This window comes from Ranitomeya variabilis, chromosome 1, assembly GCF_051348905.1.
Source record: "Ranitomeya variabilis isolate aRanVar5 chromosome 1, aRanVar5.hap1, whole genome shotgun sequence".
Taxonomy (NCBI): domain Eukaryota; kingdom Metazoa; phylum Chordata; class Amphibia; order Anura; family Dendrobatidae; genus Ranitomeya; species Ranitomeya variabilis.
Genome location: NC_135232.1, coordinates 518187796 through 518208046, shown reverse-complemented (window position 1 = coordinate 518208046; position 20251 = coordinate 518187796). Strand labels below are relative to the sequence as shown.

The window sequence follows — 20251 nt, the reverse complement described above, 5'->3', positions numbered from 1 at the left end:
CGTCACGGGAGGCTGGACACGCGCACATTTTAAAATGCGCGCGTGTCCAGCCTCCCGTGACGTCCCGGCTTGTGATTGGTCGCGGCGGCCATGTTGCCGGGACGCGGACCAATCACAACGCCGGAACGTAATTTTAAAATCCTGCAGGACCTGAAATTACGTCACGGCTTGCTGTGATTGGTCCGCGTCCCGGCAACATGGCCGCCGCGACCAATCACAAGCCGTGACGTCACGGGAGGCTGGACACGCGCACATTTTAAAATGCGCGCGTCCAGCCTCCCGGCTTGTGATTGGTTGACCGCGATGCAACCAATCACAAGCCGTGACGTCACGGGAGGCTGGACAAGCGCGCATTTTAAAATACGCGCGTGTCCAGCCTCCCGTGACGTCACGGATTGTGATTGGTTGCGTCGCCCATGTGACTGCGGCGCAACCAATCACAACGCCGGGACGTAATTTTAAAATCCTGCAGGACCTGAAATTACGTCACGGCTTGCTGTGATTGGTCCGCGTCCCGGCAACATGGCCGCCGCGACCAATCACAAGCCGGGACTTCACGTAACCAAGTAAACGCGCGAATTTTAAACAAAGAACGCTGCCGCTTCCCTCGGTAAGGTGCAGGCTGCGTCGGAGAGGTGAGTATAGCAATATTTTTTATTTTAATTCTTTCTTTTACACATTAATATAGTTCCCAGGGCCTGAAGGAGAGTTTCCTCTCCTTCAGACCCTGGGAACCATCAGGAATACCGTCCGATACTTGAGTCCCATTGACTTGTATTGGTATCGGGTATCGGTATCGGATTGGATCCGATACTTTGCCGGTATCGGCCGATACTTTCCGATACCGATACTTTCAAGTATCGGACGGTATCGCTCAACACTACTCATAAGCATCAAGAAGAAAAAGGCTAGACTGGATTTTGCTAAAAAACATCTAAAAAAGCCAGCACAGTTCTGGAAGAACATTCTTTGGACAGATGAAACCAAGATCATCCTCTACCAGAATGATGGAAAGAGAAAAGTATGGTGAAGGCGTGGTGCAGCTCATGATCCAAAGCATACCACCTCATCTGTAAAACCCGGCGGAGGCAGTGTGATGGCTTGGGCATGCATGGCTGCCAGTGGCACTGGGTCACTAGTGTTTATTGATGATGTGACACAGGACAGAAGCAGCTGAATGAATTCTGAGGTATTCAGACCCACACTGTGTGCTCAGATCCAGCCAAATGCAGCCAAACTGATTGGTCGTCATTTCATACTACAGATGGACAACGACTCAAAACATAAAGCCAAAGCAACCCAGGAGTTTATTAAAGCAAAGAAGTGGAATATTCTTGAATGGCCAAGTCAGTCACCTGATCTCAACCCAATTGAGCATGCATTTCACTTGTTAAAGACTAAACTTCAGACAGAAAGGCCCACAAACAAACAGCAACTGAAAACCACCGCAGTGAAGGCCTGGCAGAGCATCAAAAAGGAGGAAACACAGCGTCTGGTGATGTCCATGAGTTCAAGACTTCAAGCAGTCATTGCCAACAAAGGGTTTTCAACCAAGTACTAGAAATGAACATTTTATTTAAAATTATTTAATCTGTCCAATTACTTTTGGTCCCTTTAAAAACAGGGAGGCATATGTTAAGGAGTTGAAACTCCTAAACCCTTCATCCAATTTTAATGTGGATACCCCCAAATGAAAGCTGAAAGTCTGAACTTCAACTGCATCGGAATTGTTTTGTTTAATATTCATTGTGGTAATGTCTAGAACCAAAATTAGAAAAATGTTGTCTGTGTCCAAATATATATGGACCTAACTGTATATATATATATATATATATATATATACTGTATATATGTTTTCCCGAACATTTGAGCACATAAATCCATTAGATGTCGGTTTTGCAAGCCTGCGCGAAAATCTCGCAGTACGGATGCCATACGGATTACATACGGAGGATGCCATGCGCAAAATACGCTGACACACCCTGACTACGGATCAATATTTTGGGAACATTTCTCCGTATTACGGCCGTAGTACAGACGTATAATACGTGGCGTATTGTCTTACGCCAAGTGTGACCCCAGCCTTATACTTCCTCCAGTTTGAATGTTATCCAAGTATTTCCCGTTTACATGCAGGGTATTAGCGCACACAGATGACATTTTTACAAGGTAAGGTACATTTTTTCCTATTAGCCCATAGAAAAATTAAAAACTAGGAGCAAAAACAAAGTTTTAGTGGTAAAAATGGAATTATTCTTTCTTCACCGCCCAATAGTATAAAATTCTGTGAGGCACATGTGGTGTCAATATGATCACTGCACACCTGGATGAATTTATTGGGGAGTGTAGTTTGTAAAATGAGTTCACATATAGGGGTTTCTCTTGTTCTGGCTCCTCAGGGGCTCTGCCAATGTGACATGGCACCCTCAAACCATTCCAGCAAAATCTGAACTTCAACATGGTGCTTCTTCCTTTCTGAGCTTTGCACTGTGCCTCAAAAGTAGTTTTCGATCAGATATGGGATATGGGGTATCATACTCAGGAGAAATTGCACAACAAATTATGGGCCCATTTTCTCCTGGTTTTCTTGTGAAAATGAAAAAATTTTGGGCTAAAACAAACATTTGGGAAAAACATTTTTTTTTCATTTTCACAGATTAATATTGTAAAATTATGTGAAGTGCCTGGGGGTATGAGGTGCTCACCACACATCTAGATATACATTCCTTAAAGGTTCTAGTTTCCAAAATGGGGTCACTTGAGGGTGTTTTCCACTGTTTAGGCACAACAGAGAATTTCCAAACTTTCTCAGCCCTGCCTTGCGCCAAAACGGTAGTTTTCCCCCACATATGGGGTATCTGCATACTCAGAAGAAATTGCACAACAAATTTTTTTAGAGCAATTTCTCCTATTACTCTTGTGAAAATAAGAAAATTGGTGCTAAAATATATTTTTTGTGGGGAAAATCAGATTTTTTTAAAATTTTCACAGCTCAACGTGATAAACTTCTGTAAAGCACCTGGGGGTTCACGGTGCGCACCACACATCTAGATACATTCCATGAGGGGTCAAGTTTCCAAAATGGGGTCACTTGTGGGGGGTTTCTACTGTTTAGGCACATTGGAGGCTCTTGAAACAGGACATGGCTTTCACTAATGATTCCAGTAAATTTTGCATTCAAAAAGTCAAATGGTGCTCCTTCCCTTACAAGCTTTGCTGAGCACTCAAACAGCAGTTTACTACCCTCACATATGGGGTATCTGTATGATCAGTAGAAATTTCACAACAAATTTTGGGGGCCATTTTTCCTGTTACCCTTGTGAAAATAAAAAACAAAGTCTAAAGTGAAATTTTTGTGAAAAAAATTAAATGTTAATTTTTTCCTTCCACATTTAAAAATTTCCTATGAAGCACCTAAAGGGTTAATAAAGTTCTTGAATGTGGTTTGAGCACCTTGAGGGGTGCAGTTTTTAGAATGTTGTCACTTTTGGGTATTTTCTTTCATATAAATCCTTCAAAGTCACTTCAGACGTGATATGGTCCCTAAAAAAAATGGTTTTGTAAATTTTATTGGAAAAATGAGAAATCGCTGGTCAACTTTTATCAATTATAACTTAAAAAAAAAAAAAAAAAATTTTTAAACTGTGCTGATGTAAAGTAGACATGTGGGAAACGTTATTTATTAACTATTTTGTGGGATATGACTCTCTGATTTAACCCCTTTCTGACATTGGACGTACTATCCCGTCGAGGTGGGGTGGGCCCGTATGACCACCGACGGGATAGTACGTCCAGCGCGATCGGCGGCGCTCACGGGCTGAGCGCGACCGATCGCAGCCGGGTGTCAGCTGACTATCGCAGCTGACATCCGGCGCTATGTGCCAGGAGCGGTCACGGACCGCCCCCGGCACATTAACCCCCGGCACACTGCGATCAAACATGATCGCGGTGTGCCGGCAGTATAGGGAAGCATCGCGCAGGGAGGGGGCTCACTGCGGGCTTCCCTGAGACCCCCGGAGCAACGCGATGTGATCGCGTTGCTGCGAGGGTCTCCTACCTCCTTCCTCGCTGCAGGTCCCGGATCCAAGATGGCCGCGGCATCCGGGTCCTGCAGGGAGGGAGGTGGCTTACCGAGTGCCTGCTCAGAGCAGGCGCTTGGTAAGCCTGCAGTGCTTTAAGTCAGATCGGTGATCTGACAGAGTGCTATGCAAGCTGTCATATCACCGATCTGTGATGTGCCCCCCTGGGACAAAGTAAAAAAAAATATTTTCCACATGTGTTAAAAAAAAAAAAAAAAAAAAAATCCTAAATAAAGAAAAAAAAAATTATTATTATTCCCATAAACACATTTCTTTATCTAAATATATATAAAAAAACAATAAAAGTACACATATTTAGCATCGCCGCGTCCGTAAGGACCCCACCTATAAAACTATATCACTAGTTAACCCCTTCAGTGAAAAGGGGGAAAAAAAAAAAAAAACGAGGCAAAAAGCAACGCTTTATTATCATACCGCCGAACAAAAAGTGGAATAACACGCGATCAAAAAGACAAAATAATTATTTATTCTATAAAATAGTTTTTATCGTATAAAAGCGCCAAAACATAAAAAATGATATAAATGAGGTATCGCTGTAATCGTACTGACCCGAAGAATAAAGCTGCTTTATCAATTTTACCAAACGCGGAACGGTATAAACGCCTCCCCCAAATGAAATTCATGAATAGCTGTTTTTTTGTCATTCTGCCTCACAAAATCGGAATAAAAAGCGATCAAAAAATGTCACGTTTCCGAAAATGTTACCATTAAAAACGGCAACTCGTCCCGCAAAAATCAAGACCTCACATGACTCTGTGGACCAAAATATTGAAAAATTATAGGTCTCAAAATGTGGAGACGCAAAAACGTTTTTGCTATAAAAAGCGTCTTTTAGTGTGTGACGGCTGCCAATCATAAAGATCAGCTATAAAAAATGCTATAAAAGTAAATCAAACCCCCCTTCATCACCCCCTTAGTTAGGGAAAAATAATAAAATTTAAAAAATGTATTTATTTCCATTTTCCCGTTACGGTTAGGGCTAGGGTTAGGGCTAGGGTTAGGGCTAGGGGTAGGGTTAGGGCTAGGGTTAGGGTTAGGGTTAGGGCCAGGGTTAGGGCTAGGGTTAGGGCTAGGTTAGGGTTGGGGCTAAAGATAGGGTTAGGGTTGGGGCTAAAGTTAGGGTTAGGGTATGGATTACATTTACGGTTGGGATTAGGGTTGGGATTAGAGTTAGGGGTGTGTCAGGGTTAGGGGTGTGGTTAGGGTTACCTTTGGGATTAGGGCTAGGGGTGTGTTTGGATTAGGGTTTCAGTTAGAATTGGGGTGTTTCCACTGTTTAGGCACATCAGGGGCGCTCCAAACGCGACATGGCGTCCGATCTCAATTCCAGCCAATTCTGCATTGAAAAAGTAAAACAGTGCTCCTTCCCTTCCAAGCTTTCCCGTGCGCCTAAACAGAGGTTTACCCCAACATATGGGGCATCAGCGTACTCGGGAAAAATTGGACAACAACTTTTGGGGTCCAAGTTCTCTTGTTACCCTTGGGAAAATATAAATTTGGGGGCTAAAAATCATTTTTGTGGGAAAAAAAAGGATTTTTTATTTTCACGGCTCTGCGTTGTAAACTGTAGTGAAACACTTGGGGGTTCAAAGTTCTCACAACACATCTAGATAAGTTCCTTGGGTCTAGTTTCCAATATGGGGTCACTTGTGGGGGGTTTCTGTTGTGAATTCCGCTCTTGGGCTCCCTCCTGTGGTTTTGAGTGGTATGGCTGCTTCTGGGATTTAGCATCAGCAGCTGTTTTCACTGATCGTCTTTCTGGCTCGGCTATATTAGTCTGCCTGTTCCCTCATTCAATGCCAGTTGGCAATTGTTGAGCTTGGAGTCATGGCTCTCTGAGGATTTCTCTGCCACTCTGACCATTTCAGCAAAGCTAAGTCCTTGCTTGTCTTTTTGCAGTTCACTTGTTGTGGGCTTTGTTGTTTGGCATTTTCTATGTTTTGCTCATTTGTGCAGCTTATCAGTATGGATCTATTTAGCTAAGCTGGAAGCTCTGGGCAGCAGAGTTTGCCCTCCACACCTTTAGTCAGGTGTGGAGATTTTTGCATTTCTCTGCGGTGGACTTTTTCTAGTTTTTATTACTGACCGCACAGTTTTCTGTTCTGTACTAATTCTGTCTAGCTAGTAGTGGCCTCCTTTGCTAAATCTTGTTTCATACTACGTAAGTCATTTCCTTCTCCTCTCACAGTCATTATTTGTGGGGGGCTGTCCTATCCTTTGGGGATTTTCTCTGAGGCAAGATAGCTTTCCTGTTTCTACCTTTAGGGGTAGCTAGTTCTCCGGCTGTGACGAGGTGTCCAGGGAGTGACAGGAACATCCCACGGCTACTGCTAGTGTCTGTGTTAAGATTAGGAACTGCGGTCGGTATAGTTACCACCTGCTCAGAGCTAGTCGCATGTCGCTCCTTAATCACCAGACCATAACAGTACAACTGGCCAAAAATGAGCTGAATGCATCTCAAAAGAAGGAAAAGAAAAAGAGTTCTGAGCCATTTTTTTTTTCTTTAGTCTGTTTTGTCTTTTTCCTTCCTCTTAATCTCTGGGTGATTCAAGATTTGGATGCGGGCATGGATGTTCAGGGGTTGTTTTCTCGTGTGGATCAGCTTGCTGCAAGAGTACAGAGTATTCAAGATTATGCTGTTCAGACTCCGGCCTTAGAGCCTAGAATTCCTACTCCGGATTTGTTTTACGGGGATAGAACTAAGTTTTTGAACTTTAAAAATAACTGCAAATTGTTTTTTGCTCTGAAACCCCGTTCCTCTGGTGACCCCATTCAGCAAGTAAAAATAGTTATATCTCTGCTGCGTGGTGACCCTCAGGACTGGGCATTCTCCCTTGAGTCAGGGGATCCGGCATTGCTTAATGTAGATGCATTTTTTCAATCGCTCGGATTATTGTATGACGAACCTAACTCTGTAGAGCATGCTGAGAAAACACTTTTGGCCCTGTGTCAGGGTCAGGAAGCGGCAGAATTATACTGCCAGAAATTTAGAAAATGGTCTGTGCTCACTAAATGGAATGAGGATGCTCTGGCAGCAATCTTCAGAAAGGGTCTTTCTGAAGCCCTTAAGGATGTTATGGTGGGGTTCCCCACGCCTGTTGGTTTGAGCGAATCTATGTCTCTGGCCATTCAGCTTGATCAGCGCCTGCGCGAACGCAAAGTGGTGCACCATATGGCAGCGTCCTCTGAGCAGAGACCTGAGCCTATGCAAGGTGATAGGATTTTGACTAGAGCGGAACAGAGGGGACACAGACGTCAGAATGGGCTGTGTTTTTACTGTGGTGATTCTGCTCATGCTATTTCTGATTGCCCTAAGCGTATTAAGAGGGTCGCTAGATCTGTTACCATTAGTACTGTGCAGCCTAAGTTTCTCCTGTCTGTGACCCTGATTTGCTCATTGTCATCTTTTTCTGTCATGGCATTTGTGGATTCGGGCGCTGCTCTGAACTTAATGGACTTAGAATTCGCCAGGCGCTGTGGTTTTTCTTTGCAGCCTTTGCAGAGTCCTATTCCCTTGAGGGGTATTGATGCTACACCGTTGGCCAAGAATAAACCTCAGTGTTGGACTCAGCTGACTATGTGCATGGCTCCAGCACATCAGGAAGATTGTCGTTTTCTGGTGTTGCATAATTTACATGATGTTGTTGTACTGGGTTTTCCATGGTTACAGGTGCACAATCCTGTGCTGGATTGGAAATCGATGTCTGTGACTAGTTGGGGTTGTCAAGGGGTACATAGTGACGTTCCTTTGATGTCAATTTCCTCTTCCCCCTCTTCTGATGTTCCTGAATTTTTGTCATATTTCCAGGATGTATTCGATGAGCCCAAGTCCAGTTCCCTTCCTCCACATAGGGACTGTGATTGTGCTATTGACTTGATTCCTGGCTGTAGGTTCCCTAAGGGCCGACTTTTCAATCTGTCTGTGCCAGAGCATGCAGCCATGCGGAGCTATGTAAAGGAGTCTTTAGAGAAGGGGCATATTCGTCCGTCTTTGTCACCATTGGGAGCGGGATTCTTTTTTGTTACCAAGAAGGATGGCTCCTTGAGACCCTGTATTGATTATCGTCTTCTTAATAAGATCACGGTCAAATTCCAATACCCTTTACCTTTGCTCTCTGATTTGTTTGCTCGGATTAAGGGGGCTAGTTGGTTTACCAAGATTGACCTTCGAGGGGCATATAATCTTGTTCATATTAAACAGGGTGACGAATGGAAAACTGCATTTCATACGCCCGAAGGCCATTTTGAATACCTGGTGATGCCTTTCGGGCATTCTAATGCTCCTTCTGTATTTCAGTCCTTTATGCATGATATTTTCCGCAATTATCTTGATAAATTCTTGATTGTGTATTTGGATGATATTTTGATTTTTTCCAATGATTGGGAATCTCATGTGAAGCAGGTCAGGATGGTATTCCAGATCCTTCGTGATAATGCTCTATTTGTGAAGGGGTCTAAGTGCCTATTTGGAGTTCAGAAGGTCTCTTTTTTGGGGTTTATTTTTTCTCCTTCATCTATAGAAATGGATCCTGTTAAGGTCCAAGCCATTCATGACTGGATTCAACCCACATCTGTGAAGAGCCTTCAGAAATTTTTGGGCTTTGCTAATTTTTAGCGCTGTTTCATTGCCAACTTCTCTAGTTTGGTTAAACCCCTGACCGATTTGACAAAGAAAGGCGCTGATGTGACTAATTGGTCCTCTGAGGCTGTTGAGGCCTTTCAGGAGCTTAAACGCCGATTTACTTCTGCCCCTGTCTTGCGTCAGCCGGATGTTTCTCTTCCTTTTCAGGTTGAGGTTGACGCTTCTGAGATTGGGGCAGGGGCCGTTTTGTCACAGAGGAATTCTGATGGTTCCTTGATGAAGCCATGTGCCTTCTTTTCCCGAAAGTTTTCGCCTGCGGAACGCAATTATGATGTCGGCAATCGGGAGTTGTTGGCTATCAAGTGGGCATTTGAGAAGTGGCGACATTGGCTTGAGGGAGCCAAGCACCGCATTGTGGTCTTGACCGATCATAAGAATCTGATTTACCTCGAGTCGGCCAAGCGGCTGAACCCTAGACAGGCTCGGTGGTCCCTGTTTTTCTCCCGTTTTGACTTTGTGGTCTCATATCTTCCGGGATCTAAGAATGTTAAGGCGGATGCCCTCTCTAGGAGTTTTTTGCCTGATTCTCCTGGAGTCCTTGAGCCGGTTGGCATTCTTAGGGAAGGGGTGATTCTGTCTGCCATCTCCCCTGATTTGCGGCAGGCGCTTCAGGAATTTCAGGCTGATAAATCTGACCGCTGTCCTGTGGGGAAGCTGTTTGTTCCTGATAGATGGACAAGTAAGGTAATTTCTGAGGTCCATTGTTCTGTGTTGGCCGGTCATCCTGGGATTTTTGGTACCAGAGATTTGGTTGCTAGGTCCTTTTGGTGGCCTTCCTTGTCGCGGGATGTGCGTTCTTTTGTGCAGTCCTGTGGGACTTGTGCCCGGGCTAAGCCTTGCTGTTCCCGCGCTAGTGGGTTGCTTTTGCCTTTGCCTGTCCCGGAGAGGCCTTGGACGCATATTTCCATGGATTTTATTTCGGACCTTCCTGTGTCCCAGAGGATGTCTGTTATCTGGGTGGTTTGTGACCGGTTCTCTAAAATGGTCCATTTGGTGCCTTTGCCTAAATTGCCTTCCTCCTCTGATTTGGTTCCATTGTTTTTTCAGCATGTGGTTCGTTTGCATGGCATTCTGGAGAATATTGAGTCTGACAGAGGCTCCCAGTTTGTTTCCAGGTTTTGGCGGGCCTTTTGTGCTAAGATGGGCATTAATTTGTCTTTTTCTTCGGCGTTCCATCCTCAGACAAATGGCCAAACTGAGCGAACTAATCAAACCTTGGAAACCTATTTGAGATGCTTTGTGTCTGCTGATCAGGATGATTGGGTGGCTTTCTTGCCGTTGGGCCAGTTAGGCTACTTTGGTCTCGCCTTTCTTTTGTAATTTTGGTTTCCATCCTCGTTTTTCTTCAGGGCAGATTGAGCCTTCTGATTGTCCTGGTGTAGATTCCGTGATTTACAGGTTACAGCAGATTTGGACTCATGTGGTAGACAATTTGACATTGTCTCAGGAAAAGGCTCAGCGTTTTGCTAACCGCCGTCGGTGTGTTGGTCCTCGGCTTCGTGTGGGGGATTTGGTCTGGTTATCCTCTCGTCATGTTCCTATGAAGGTTTCTTCCCCTAAGTTCAAGCCTCGGTTTATTGGTCCTTATAAGATTTCTGAGATTATCAATCCAGTGTCTTTTCGTTTGGCCCTTCCAGCCTCTTTTGCCATCCACAATGTTTTCCATAGATCTTTGTTGCGGAGATATGTGGTACCCGTTGTTCCATCTGTTGATCCTCCTGCCTCGGTGTTGGTTGAGGGGAAGTTGGAATATGTGGTTGAGAAAATTTTGGATTCTCGTTTTTCGAGGCGGAAGCTTCAGTATCTTGTCAAGTGGAAGGGTTATGGCCAAGAGGATAATTCTTAGGTGGTTGCCTCCGATGTCCATGCCGCCGATTTGGTTCGTGCTTTTCATTTGGCTCGTCCTGATCAGCCTGGGGGCTCTGGTGAGGGTTCGGTGACCCCTCCTCAAGGGGGGGTACTGTTGTGAATTCCGCTCTTGGGCTCCCTCCGGTGGTTGTAAGTGGCATTTTTGTGAATTCTGTTCTTGGGCTCCCTCCTGTGGTTTTGAGTGGTATGGCTGCTTCTGGGATTTAGCATCAGCAGCTGTTTTCACTGATCGTCTTTCTAGCTCAGCTATATTAGTCTGCCTGTTCCCTCATTCAATGCCAGTTGGCAATTGTTGAGCTTGGAGTCATGGCTCTCTGAGGATTTCTCTGCCACTCTGACCATTTCAGCAAAGCTAAGTCCTTGCTTGTCTTTTTGCAGTTCACTTGTTGTGGACTTTGTTGTTTGGCATTTTCTGTTTTGCTCATTTGTCCAGCTTATCAGTATGGATCTATTTAGCTAAGCTGGAAGCTCTGGGCAGCAGAGTTTGCCCTCCACACCTTTAGTCAGGTGTGGAGATTTTTGCATTTCTCTGCGGTGGACTTTTTCTAGTTTTTATTACTGACCGCACAGTTTTCTGTTCTGTACTAATTCTGTCTAGCTAGTAGTGGCCTCCTTTGCTAAATCTTGTTTCATACTACGTATGTCATTTCCTTCTCCTTTCACAGTCATTATTTGTGGGGGGCTGTCCTATCCTTTGGGGATTTTCTCTGAGGCAAGATAGCTTTCCTCTTTCTACCTTTAGGGGTAGCTAGTTCTCCGGCTGTGACGAGGTGTCCAGGGAGTGACAGGAACATCCCACGGCTACTGCTAGTGTCTGTGTTAAGATTAGGAACTGCGGTCGGTATAGTTACCACCTGCTCAGAGCTAGTCGCATGTCGCTCCTTAATCACCAGACCATAACAGGTTTCTACTGTTTGGGTACATCAGGGGCTCTGCAAATGTAACGTGACGACTGCAAACCAATCCATCTAAGTCTGCATTCCAAATGGCGCTCCTTCCCTCCCGAGCTCTGCCATACGCCCAAACAGTGGTTCCCCCCCACATATGGGGTATCAGCGTACTCAGGACAAATTGGTCAACAACTTTTAGGGTCCAATTTATCCTGTTACCCCTGTGAAAATACAAAACTTGGGGCTAAAAAATCATTTTTGCGGAAAAAAAAAATAATAATTTATTTTCACGGCTCTGCGTTATAAACTGTAGTGAAACACTTGAGGGATCAAAGCTCTCAAAACACATCTAGATAAGTTCCTTAGGGGGTCTACTTTCCAAAATGGTGTCACTTGTGGGGGGGTTTAATGTTTAGGCACATCAGGGGCTCTCCAAACACGACATGGCGTCCCATCTTAATTCCAGTCAATTTTGCATTGAAAAGTCAAATGGCGTTCCTTCCCTTCCGAGCTCTGCCATGCGCCCAAACTGTCGTTTACCCCCACATATGGGGTATCGGCGTACTCAAGACAAATTGCACAACAACTTTTGTTGTCTAATTTCTTCTCTTACCCTTGGGAAAATAAAAAAATGGGGGCAAAAAGATAATTTTTGTGAAAAAATATGATTTTTTATTTTTACGGCTCTGCATTATAAACTTCTCTGAAGCACTTGTTGGGTCAAAGTGCTCAACACACATCTAGATAAGTTCCTTAAGGGGTCTACTTTCCAAAATGGTGTCACTTGTGGGGGGTTTCAATGTTTAGGCACATCAGGGGCTCTCCAAACGCAACATGGCATCCCATCTTAATTCCAGTCAATTTTGCATTGAAAAGTCAAATGGCGCTCCTTCCCTTCTGAGCTCTGCTATGCGCCCAAACAGTGGTTTACCCCCACATATGGGGTATTGACGTACTCAGGACAAATTGCACAACAACTTTTGGGGTCCAATTTTTTCTCTTACCCTTGGGAAAATAAAAAATTAGGGGCGAAAATATAATTTTTGTGAAAAAATATGATTTTTTATTTTTACGGCTCTGCATTATAAACTTCTGTGAAGCACTTAGTGGGTCAAAGTGCTCACCACACATCTAGATGAGTTCCTTAGGGGGTCTACTTTCCAAAATGGTGTCACTTGTGGGGGTTTTCAATGTTTAGGCACATCAGGGGCTCTCCAAACGCAACATGGCGTTCCATCTCAATCCAGTCAATTTTGCATTGAAAAGTCAAATGGCGCTCCTTCCCTTCCGAGCTCTGCGGGGCGCCCAAACAGTGGTTTACCCCCACATATGGGGTATCAGCGTACTCAGAACAAATTGTACAACAACTTTTGGGGTCCATTTTCTCCTGTTACCCTTGGTAAAATAAAACAAATTGGAGCTGAAATACATTTTGTGTAAAAAAAATTTAAATGTTAATTTTTATTTAAACATTCCAAAAATTCCTGTGAAACACCTGAAGGGTTAGTAAATTTCTTGAATGTGGTTTTTGAGCACCTTGAGGGGTGCAGTTTTTAGAATGTGTCACACTGGGTATTTTCTGTCATATAGACCCCTCAAAATGACTTCAAATGAGATGTGGTCCCTAAAAAAAAATGGTGTTGTAAAAATGAGAAATTGCTGGTCAACTTTTAACCCTTATAACTCCCTAACAAAAAAAATGTTGGTTCCTAAATTGTGCTGATGTAAAGTAGACATGTGGGAAATGTTACCTATTAAGTATTTTGTGTGAAATATCTCTGTGATTTAAGGGCATAAAAATTCAAAGTTGGAAAATTGCAAAATTTTCAAAATTTTCGCCAAGTTTCCATTTTTTTCACAAATAAACGCAAGTTATATCGAAGAAATTTTACCACTATCATGAAGTACCATATGTCACGAGAAAACATTGTCAGAATCGCCAAGATCCATTGAAGCGTTCCAGAGTTATAACCTCATAAAGGGACAGTGGTCAGAATTGTAAAAATTGGCCCGGTCATTAACGTGCAAACCACCCTTGGTGGTGAAGGGGTTAAAAGGTCATGAAAATCAAAAGTTTGAAAATTGAAAAATGTTAAGTATTTTCACCAAATTTTCATTTTTTTCTCAAATAAACGCAAGTCATATAATTTTTTTTTTACCACTATCATGAAGTACAATATGTCACAAAAAAACAGTCTCAGAATCATCAGGATCTGTTGAAGCGTTCCAGAGTTATTACCTCATAAAGGGACAGTGGTCAGAATTGTAAAATTTGGTTTTGTCATGTAGGTGCAAGCAGGCTTGATGGGTAAAGGGGTTAAAATAGTTATTTAATAGGGATTACAAGTATTTCTTAAATCAGACACATTAGGAGAGATTACTTTTTTTTTACATCAAATAAGCACTGGCAGATATTGGCTCTAAGTCAATAGGAAATTATGAAAAAACTATAAACAATGTGTTTTTTGTGTGCTATTTTTCATGTTTTTGGTTAGTTTTTGGGTCACATTTTTTTTCAAATGCAGCATGCTCTGCTAATGATGTTATTTCATATGTTATCTCATAGGCTTCCTTATAGAAACAAATCATTAAAAATGCTTTTCTAGTCATCTATGAAAAACAGGTTTTGTTCCTGATGTCGTGATCGGGAACAAAAAATTGAAGTGACCAAAAAATGGAATTCTAAAACATAATGTTTATTTAATGACAAATAAAAAACATTTAACAGCAAAGCAAAATCTGCAGCGTGTGCACATACCCTTAAATTTCAGGAATAGATACTGAAATATAGAGGTATAGATAATAGCAAAATCTATTAAAAAGCCATGTGCAAATAATTTCTAAAGTGCCAATGCATATATAGATAGGTGTTCAATATATAGAAAGGTTTAAAGTGCTAATGCTGGTCAAAACGAATTAATTTCAGGATCAACCTGATTAAATGAATCAATAGTGTCAAAAAGAAACACAAAGTGCTATTTTAGTGATTGACCACTAGATGGCACTACCATACCTCACCATAGGCTATACTAAGTAAGACATTATAGTTACAATACATGAATACTGGGGGCCAGGAGGTTATAGCTTCACAACATCTCGATACTGCAGTTGATTTGAGGTATTCTATGCTTTCCCATTTCTACTTTTCAATTATGGCTTTACACAAAGATTATTTCACCCTACCTTGACTGCTATAGACATAAGTATTCATGTGGTGTATTCATAGATTCCTCTAAGAAGTGCAGCCCACTATTTATGGGCATATCCTATATTTACGAACAATTTGTGGTATTCTTCTAGTAATGCATTGCTTTTACTTTATTTTTCCATATTCACGTTTATGGGAAGGTATATAAAAAAAGCATGAAAATTAGTGTTTTGTTTTTTTTTCGAGACAGAAAAAACACCCCCAAAATGTATGTGTGAAGAATTCATAAACAGTAATACAATTATTGCCCTCTATACTCACCTTGAGAATATATTTTCCTGGGGGCACATCAGTAATATCAATCCACTGACAATCAATATTGGCGTGATAAGTGTCATAACATCCTGGACTCAGACCCTGGAACATAAATATGTTATATGATATATTACTATTAATATTTTTGGACAATATATCAATTAAAAAATAAAATTCCTGATTTTGCCTGTGTATGTATGTAATATTTTATCAGTGGATTTGGTCAATTATGGTCAAATATAGTAAAGGAATACTGAAATCACACATTGGGTCTCGATGAAAGTTTCAAGTTGAAAATCTTTACTGACATAAATTGTGTAAATCTTTGAGAATAAAATGACATATCAACAGTCAATAGAAACCAAATAATCAAATGATGGCTGTACTCCAAATAACCCTGAAAAGCAAAGTAAAACTGTAGTGTATACGGTCCTCAAATGAACTCCAAAAAATGTCTGGGTATGCTGCTAATAGAACAAAGGCTGGTTTTCTGGAGAATCTCCTCTCTGACTTGGCTCAAGGCATCAATGAGCTCCTGGACAGTCTGTGACACTACTTAGTTGCATCTCCCAGAGGTTATCATTTGGATTTAGGTCTAGGGATTATGAGGGTCAATCAATGGCATTAATACCTACATCATTCAGGAATTGCCTACACACGGGCCATAAGAGGTCAGGCATTACCCTGCCCCAGTGTAAGGTTTGACAGCGGCTGTAAGGATTTCATCTAAGTACAGGGTGCCAATAATGTGGAGGTTTGTGCAACCCTTCAGGGATATGCCTCGATGGACCATCACCATCAGACAGCATAATGTTTATCATGGCATTCCCAGACACTTTCACATCTGTCATGTGGTCAGTGGGAACCCGCTCTCATGTGAAGAGATAGAGGTGCCTAACGCCAACTGGTGTTCTCTGGTGAATGCCAATAAAGCTGTATAATGCTGGTCTGTAGTTCCCACTACAAGACATAAGGACCTCCTGACTCAAAAGGAGAAGAAGTTGATCCTGCTGCTTGGTTGATGGACTTTTATGGACCTATCTGACTCTACTTGTATAGTATAATGGCCAATGTCTGGGATTTGTTCAATGCTCTTGAGACATGATTGATTTCCGCAACTGATCACATCCAGACAGCGGGGCACCAGGAACAGGTGATTGGTGGGGTGCCGGGTGTTGCACTCACATAGATCAGGTTTTTTTTTTTTAAACAGTGTACACTTTTTCATGTAACTTTTGATTCAATGCAGCCATTTTATTACATACACAGCGATTTATAATATCTAAAATATTACATGTAGCTTCTTCTACTATTAATAATCACCTGGGTGTGTGCTGTACAGGCATAACGCCTCCTTACTCCTAAATCACATGAGGTATCCTCCAAGCAGAAGCTAGCCTTGTGTCCTTCTGCCACCTTTCTATGAGTTGCTGAGTCCAGGAGATCATAGTGACTAAAGGAATCCATACTATGATAATGCCTTTAAATGGATAAAACAGTGATATAAATGAGCAAATTGATCAAACGCATATAATACTATATGCATAACAAAAATCAGTACTTACTGGTGGCAGCTGTGCCATTCCCATGAATGCCTTTGCTTCACTGGTAAGAAGTCTGCAGTGCCACGGTTTTTAACTCTTTGAGGGAAACGAAGTAAAACTCTGGAACTTATTTCTGAAATACCCGGTGAATACGCTGATCTAGAAAATTGAAATGAAATTATTTTTTTTCCCCTAACTCATGACAGCACACATAAGAGAGTAGGATCCGCCCCTATTACTGGACAGGAAGCCCAGAGCAATTTGGTTTCCTGTCCTCTGGATGTAAGAACCTCGAGCACACGTTTGAAGCGGCCGTGAATCAAGGAACAACATGATGTGTTCCATAGTAACCTCTAGTAAGAAAGGCAGTGAGTACAGGGGTCCAGTGGGGCTCTGAAATGCTAACATTAGTCTGGAAGAATCTACTTTTATTGATTCAGTACATACCTATGTTTGATGTTTGGCCTAGAGCTTGTGGTTTAGTAACACAGCCTGAGAAAGTGGCTTGCAGCCTGGCGTTTGTCACTTAGGTGCTTTGGCTTAGTTGGCTAAAAGACCCTGTCTTGTCAACAGATCCTGTGTTCAATTTTTAGTAATGTCTTGCATAGCGCTTGTGTATTGAGCCTCATCTGTAGCTTCATATCTTGTGTATTCAGCATGCCATCTCGTTACTGGCCACATAGCTTGTGTATTGAGCATCATGACTGGCCTCGTGGCTTGTGTGTTGAGCCTCATATCATTGAGCCTCAGTGCTGGCCTAATGGCTTGGGTATTGAGTCTCATATCTTGGGTATTGAGCCTCAGGGCTGCCCTAATGGCTTGGGTATTGAGCCTCAGGGCTGACCTCATGGCTTGGGTATTGAGCCTCGGGGCTGGTATCATGGCTTGGGTATTTAGCCTCATGGCTAGCCTCATGGCTTGACTACTGAGCCTCAGGGATGGCTTCATGGCTTGGCTATTGAGCCTCAGAACTGGCCTCATGGCTTGGATATTGAGCCTCAGAACTGGCCTCATGGCTTGGCTATTAAGCCTCAGGGCTAGCCTCATGGCTTGGGTATTGAGCCTCGGGGCTGGCCTCATGGCTTGGGTATTTAGCCTCATGGCTAGCCTCATGGCTTGGCTATTGAGCCTCAGGGCTGGCTTCATGGCTTGGATATTGAGTCTCAGAGCTGTCCTCGCGGCTTAAGTATTAAGCCTCAGGGCTGGCCTCATGGCTTGGCTATTGAGCCTCAGGACTGGCCTCATGGTTTGGCTATTGAGCCTCAGGGCTGGCCTCATGTCTTGGCTATTGAGCCTCAGAGCTGGCCTCATGGCTTGGCTATTGAGCCTCAGGGCTGGCCTCATGGCTTGGCTATTGAGCCTCAGGGCTGGCCTCATGGCTCGGGTATCAAGACCTCATGCCTTGTATAATGAGTCTCATGGCTTGTGTATTGAGACTGCCAACTTATGGCGGACCTCATGGCTTGTGTATTGAGCCTCATGACTGGCCTCATGGCTTGTGTATTGGGCCTCATGACTGCCTTTGTGGCTTTATGTATTGGGCCTCGTGGCTTGTGTATTGGGCCTCGTGGCTTGTGTATTGGGCCTCATGACTGGCCTCATGGCTTGTGTATTGGGCTTTGTGACTGACCTCATGGCTTGGATATTTATTATTATTATTATTATTATTATTATTATTTATATAGAACCATTAATTCCATGGTGCTGTACATGAGAAAGGGGTTACATACAGGGTTATAGATATCATTTACAGTAAACAGGTTTACAGTGACAGACTGGTACAGAGGGGAGAGGACCCTGTCCTTGCGGACTTACATTCAAGGGTATTGGGCCTTGTGACTGGCCTCATGGCTTGGAAATTGGGCATCATGACTGGCCTCGTGGCTTGTGTATTGGGCCTCGTGGCTTGGGTATTGGGCCTCGTAGCTGGCCCCGTGGCTTGTTTATTGGGCCTCGTGGCTAGGGTATTGGGCCTCATGGCTTGGGTATTGAGCCTCATGGCTGGCCTCATGGCATGGCTATTGAGCATCAGGGCTGGCCTCATGGCTTGGTTATTGAGCCTCAGAGCTGGCCTCATGGCTTGTGTATTGGGTCTCATGGCTTGGATATTAGGCCTCGTGACAGGCCTCGTAGCTTGGATATTGGGCCTCGTGGCTTGGGTAGTGGGCCTCGTGACTAGCCTCATGGCTTGGGTATTGGGCCTCATGGCTTGGGTATTGGGCCTTGTGACTGGCCTCATGTCTTGGATATTGGGTCTCCTGACTGGCCTCGTGGCTTGGATATTTGGCATCGTGACTGGCCTTGTGGTTTGGGTATTGGGCCTCGTGGCTTGGGCCTCGTGACTAGCCTTGTGGCTTGTGTATTGGGCCTCATGACTTGGGTATTGGGCCTCATAGCTTGGGTATTGGGCCTCATGTTTGGTGGTTGGCCTGCCACTATATGTCTGGCCTTATGTCTCATGGTTAACATGCCACCTCAGGTCTCGTGTTTAGCCTGCCTGAAGGTTTTCAGGCCACTTCATAGTTGTGGAAGAGCTTGCCACGTTAGGTCTAGGATTTTCCTAGGCTGTGTGCCTCATGGTGGGACTTGATGGGGCCTTCAGTGGTGTATGAATTTCAGTGGTATGTACAGTGTGGAGGATATGGCTTTTGCCTGGTTAGCCAGCCAATTTGGGGTTGAAATGTTAATTTCCTATTCTTTTGCATAATTGTCACATTTAAATGTTTCAGATCACCAAACAAATTTAAATATTAGACAAACATAACACAAGTAAACACAAAATGCAGTTTTTAAATGATGAAAGTCTTTATTATTAATGGAAAAAAATCCAAACCTACATGGCCCTGTGTGTAAAAGTGCTTGCCCCTAAACCTATTAACTGGTTGGGCCACCCTTAGCAGTAACAACTGCAATCAAGCGTTTATGATAATTGGCAATGAGTAGGTTTCTGAGCATGAACCGCTATTTTAAGGTCGTGCCACATCATCTCAATAGAATCAAAGTCAGGACTTTCACTAGGCCACACCAAAGTCTTAATTTTATTGTTCTTAAGCCACTCAGAGGTGGACTTGCTGGTGTGTTTTGGATCATTGTTCTGCTGCATATCTCAAGTGTACTTCAGCTTGAGTTCACAAATAGATGGCCGGACATTCTCCTTCAGGATTTTTTAGTAGACAGCAGAATTCATAGTTCTATTTACCGCAGCAAGTCTTCCAGGTCCTGAAGTAGCAAAGCAGCCAAAGACCATCACACTACCACCACCATATTTTACTGTTGGTATGATGTTCCTTTTTTAAATGCTGTGTTACTTTTATGCCAGATGTAATGGGACATACACCTTCCAAAAAGTTCAATTTTTGTCTCATCAGTCCACAGAGCATTCTTCCAAAAGTCTTGGGGATCATCAAGATGTTTTCTGGCAAAACTGAGACAAACCTTTATGTTCTTATTGCTCAACAGTGGTTTTCGTCTTGGAACTCTGCCATGCAGGCCATTTTTGCCCAGTCTATTTTTTATGACAGTGTCATGAACACTGACCTTAATTCAGACAATCAAGGCCTGCAGTTCTTTGGAAATTGTTGTGAGGTCTTTTGTGACCTTTTGAATGAGTCGTCGTTAGATTTTTGGGTTTTGGGGTAATTTTGTCCCATGTTTTGTCCCATGTTTTCACCATTTGTGGCTAATGGCTCTCACTGTGGTTTGCTGGAATCCCAAAGCTTTAGAAATGGCTTTATAACCTTTTC

The 20251-nt window shown here is 43.2% G+C and overlaps 1 protein-coding gene across 1 annotated transcript in view; it reads right to left on the bottom strand.

Annotated features, from left to right (window-relative positions):
- Nucleotides 1-20251, bottom strand: part of LOC143796654 (uncharacterized) — a 137648-nt gene that overhangs the window by 62616 nt on the left and 54781 nt on the right. The window contains exons 3-5 of the mRNA XM_077281041.1: nucleotides 16530-16667; nucleotides 16288-16444; nucleotides 14971-15066 (exon numbers count right to left, since the gene is read on the bottom strand). Of these exons, the coding sequence (XP_077137156.1) occupies nucleotides 14971-15066; nucleotides 16288-16444; nucleotides 16530-16667 (391 nt within the window). The remainder of the gene's footprint in view (nucleotides 1-14970; nucleotides 15067-16287; nucleotides 16445-16529; nucleotides 16668-20251) is intronic.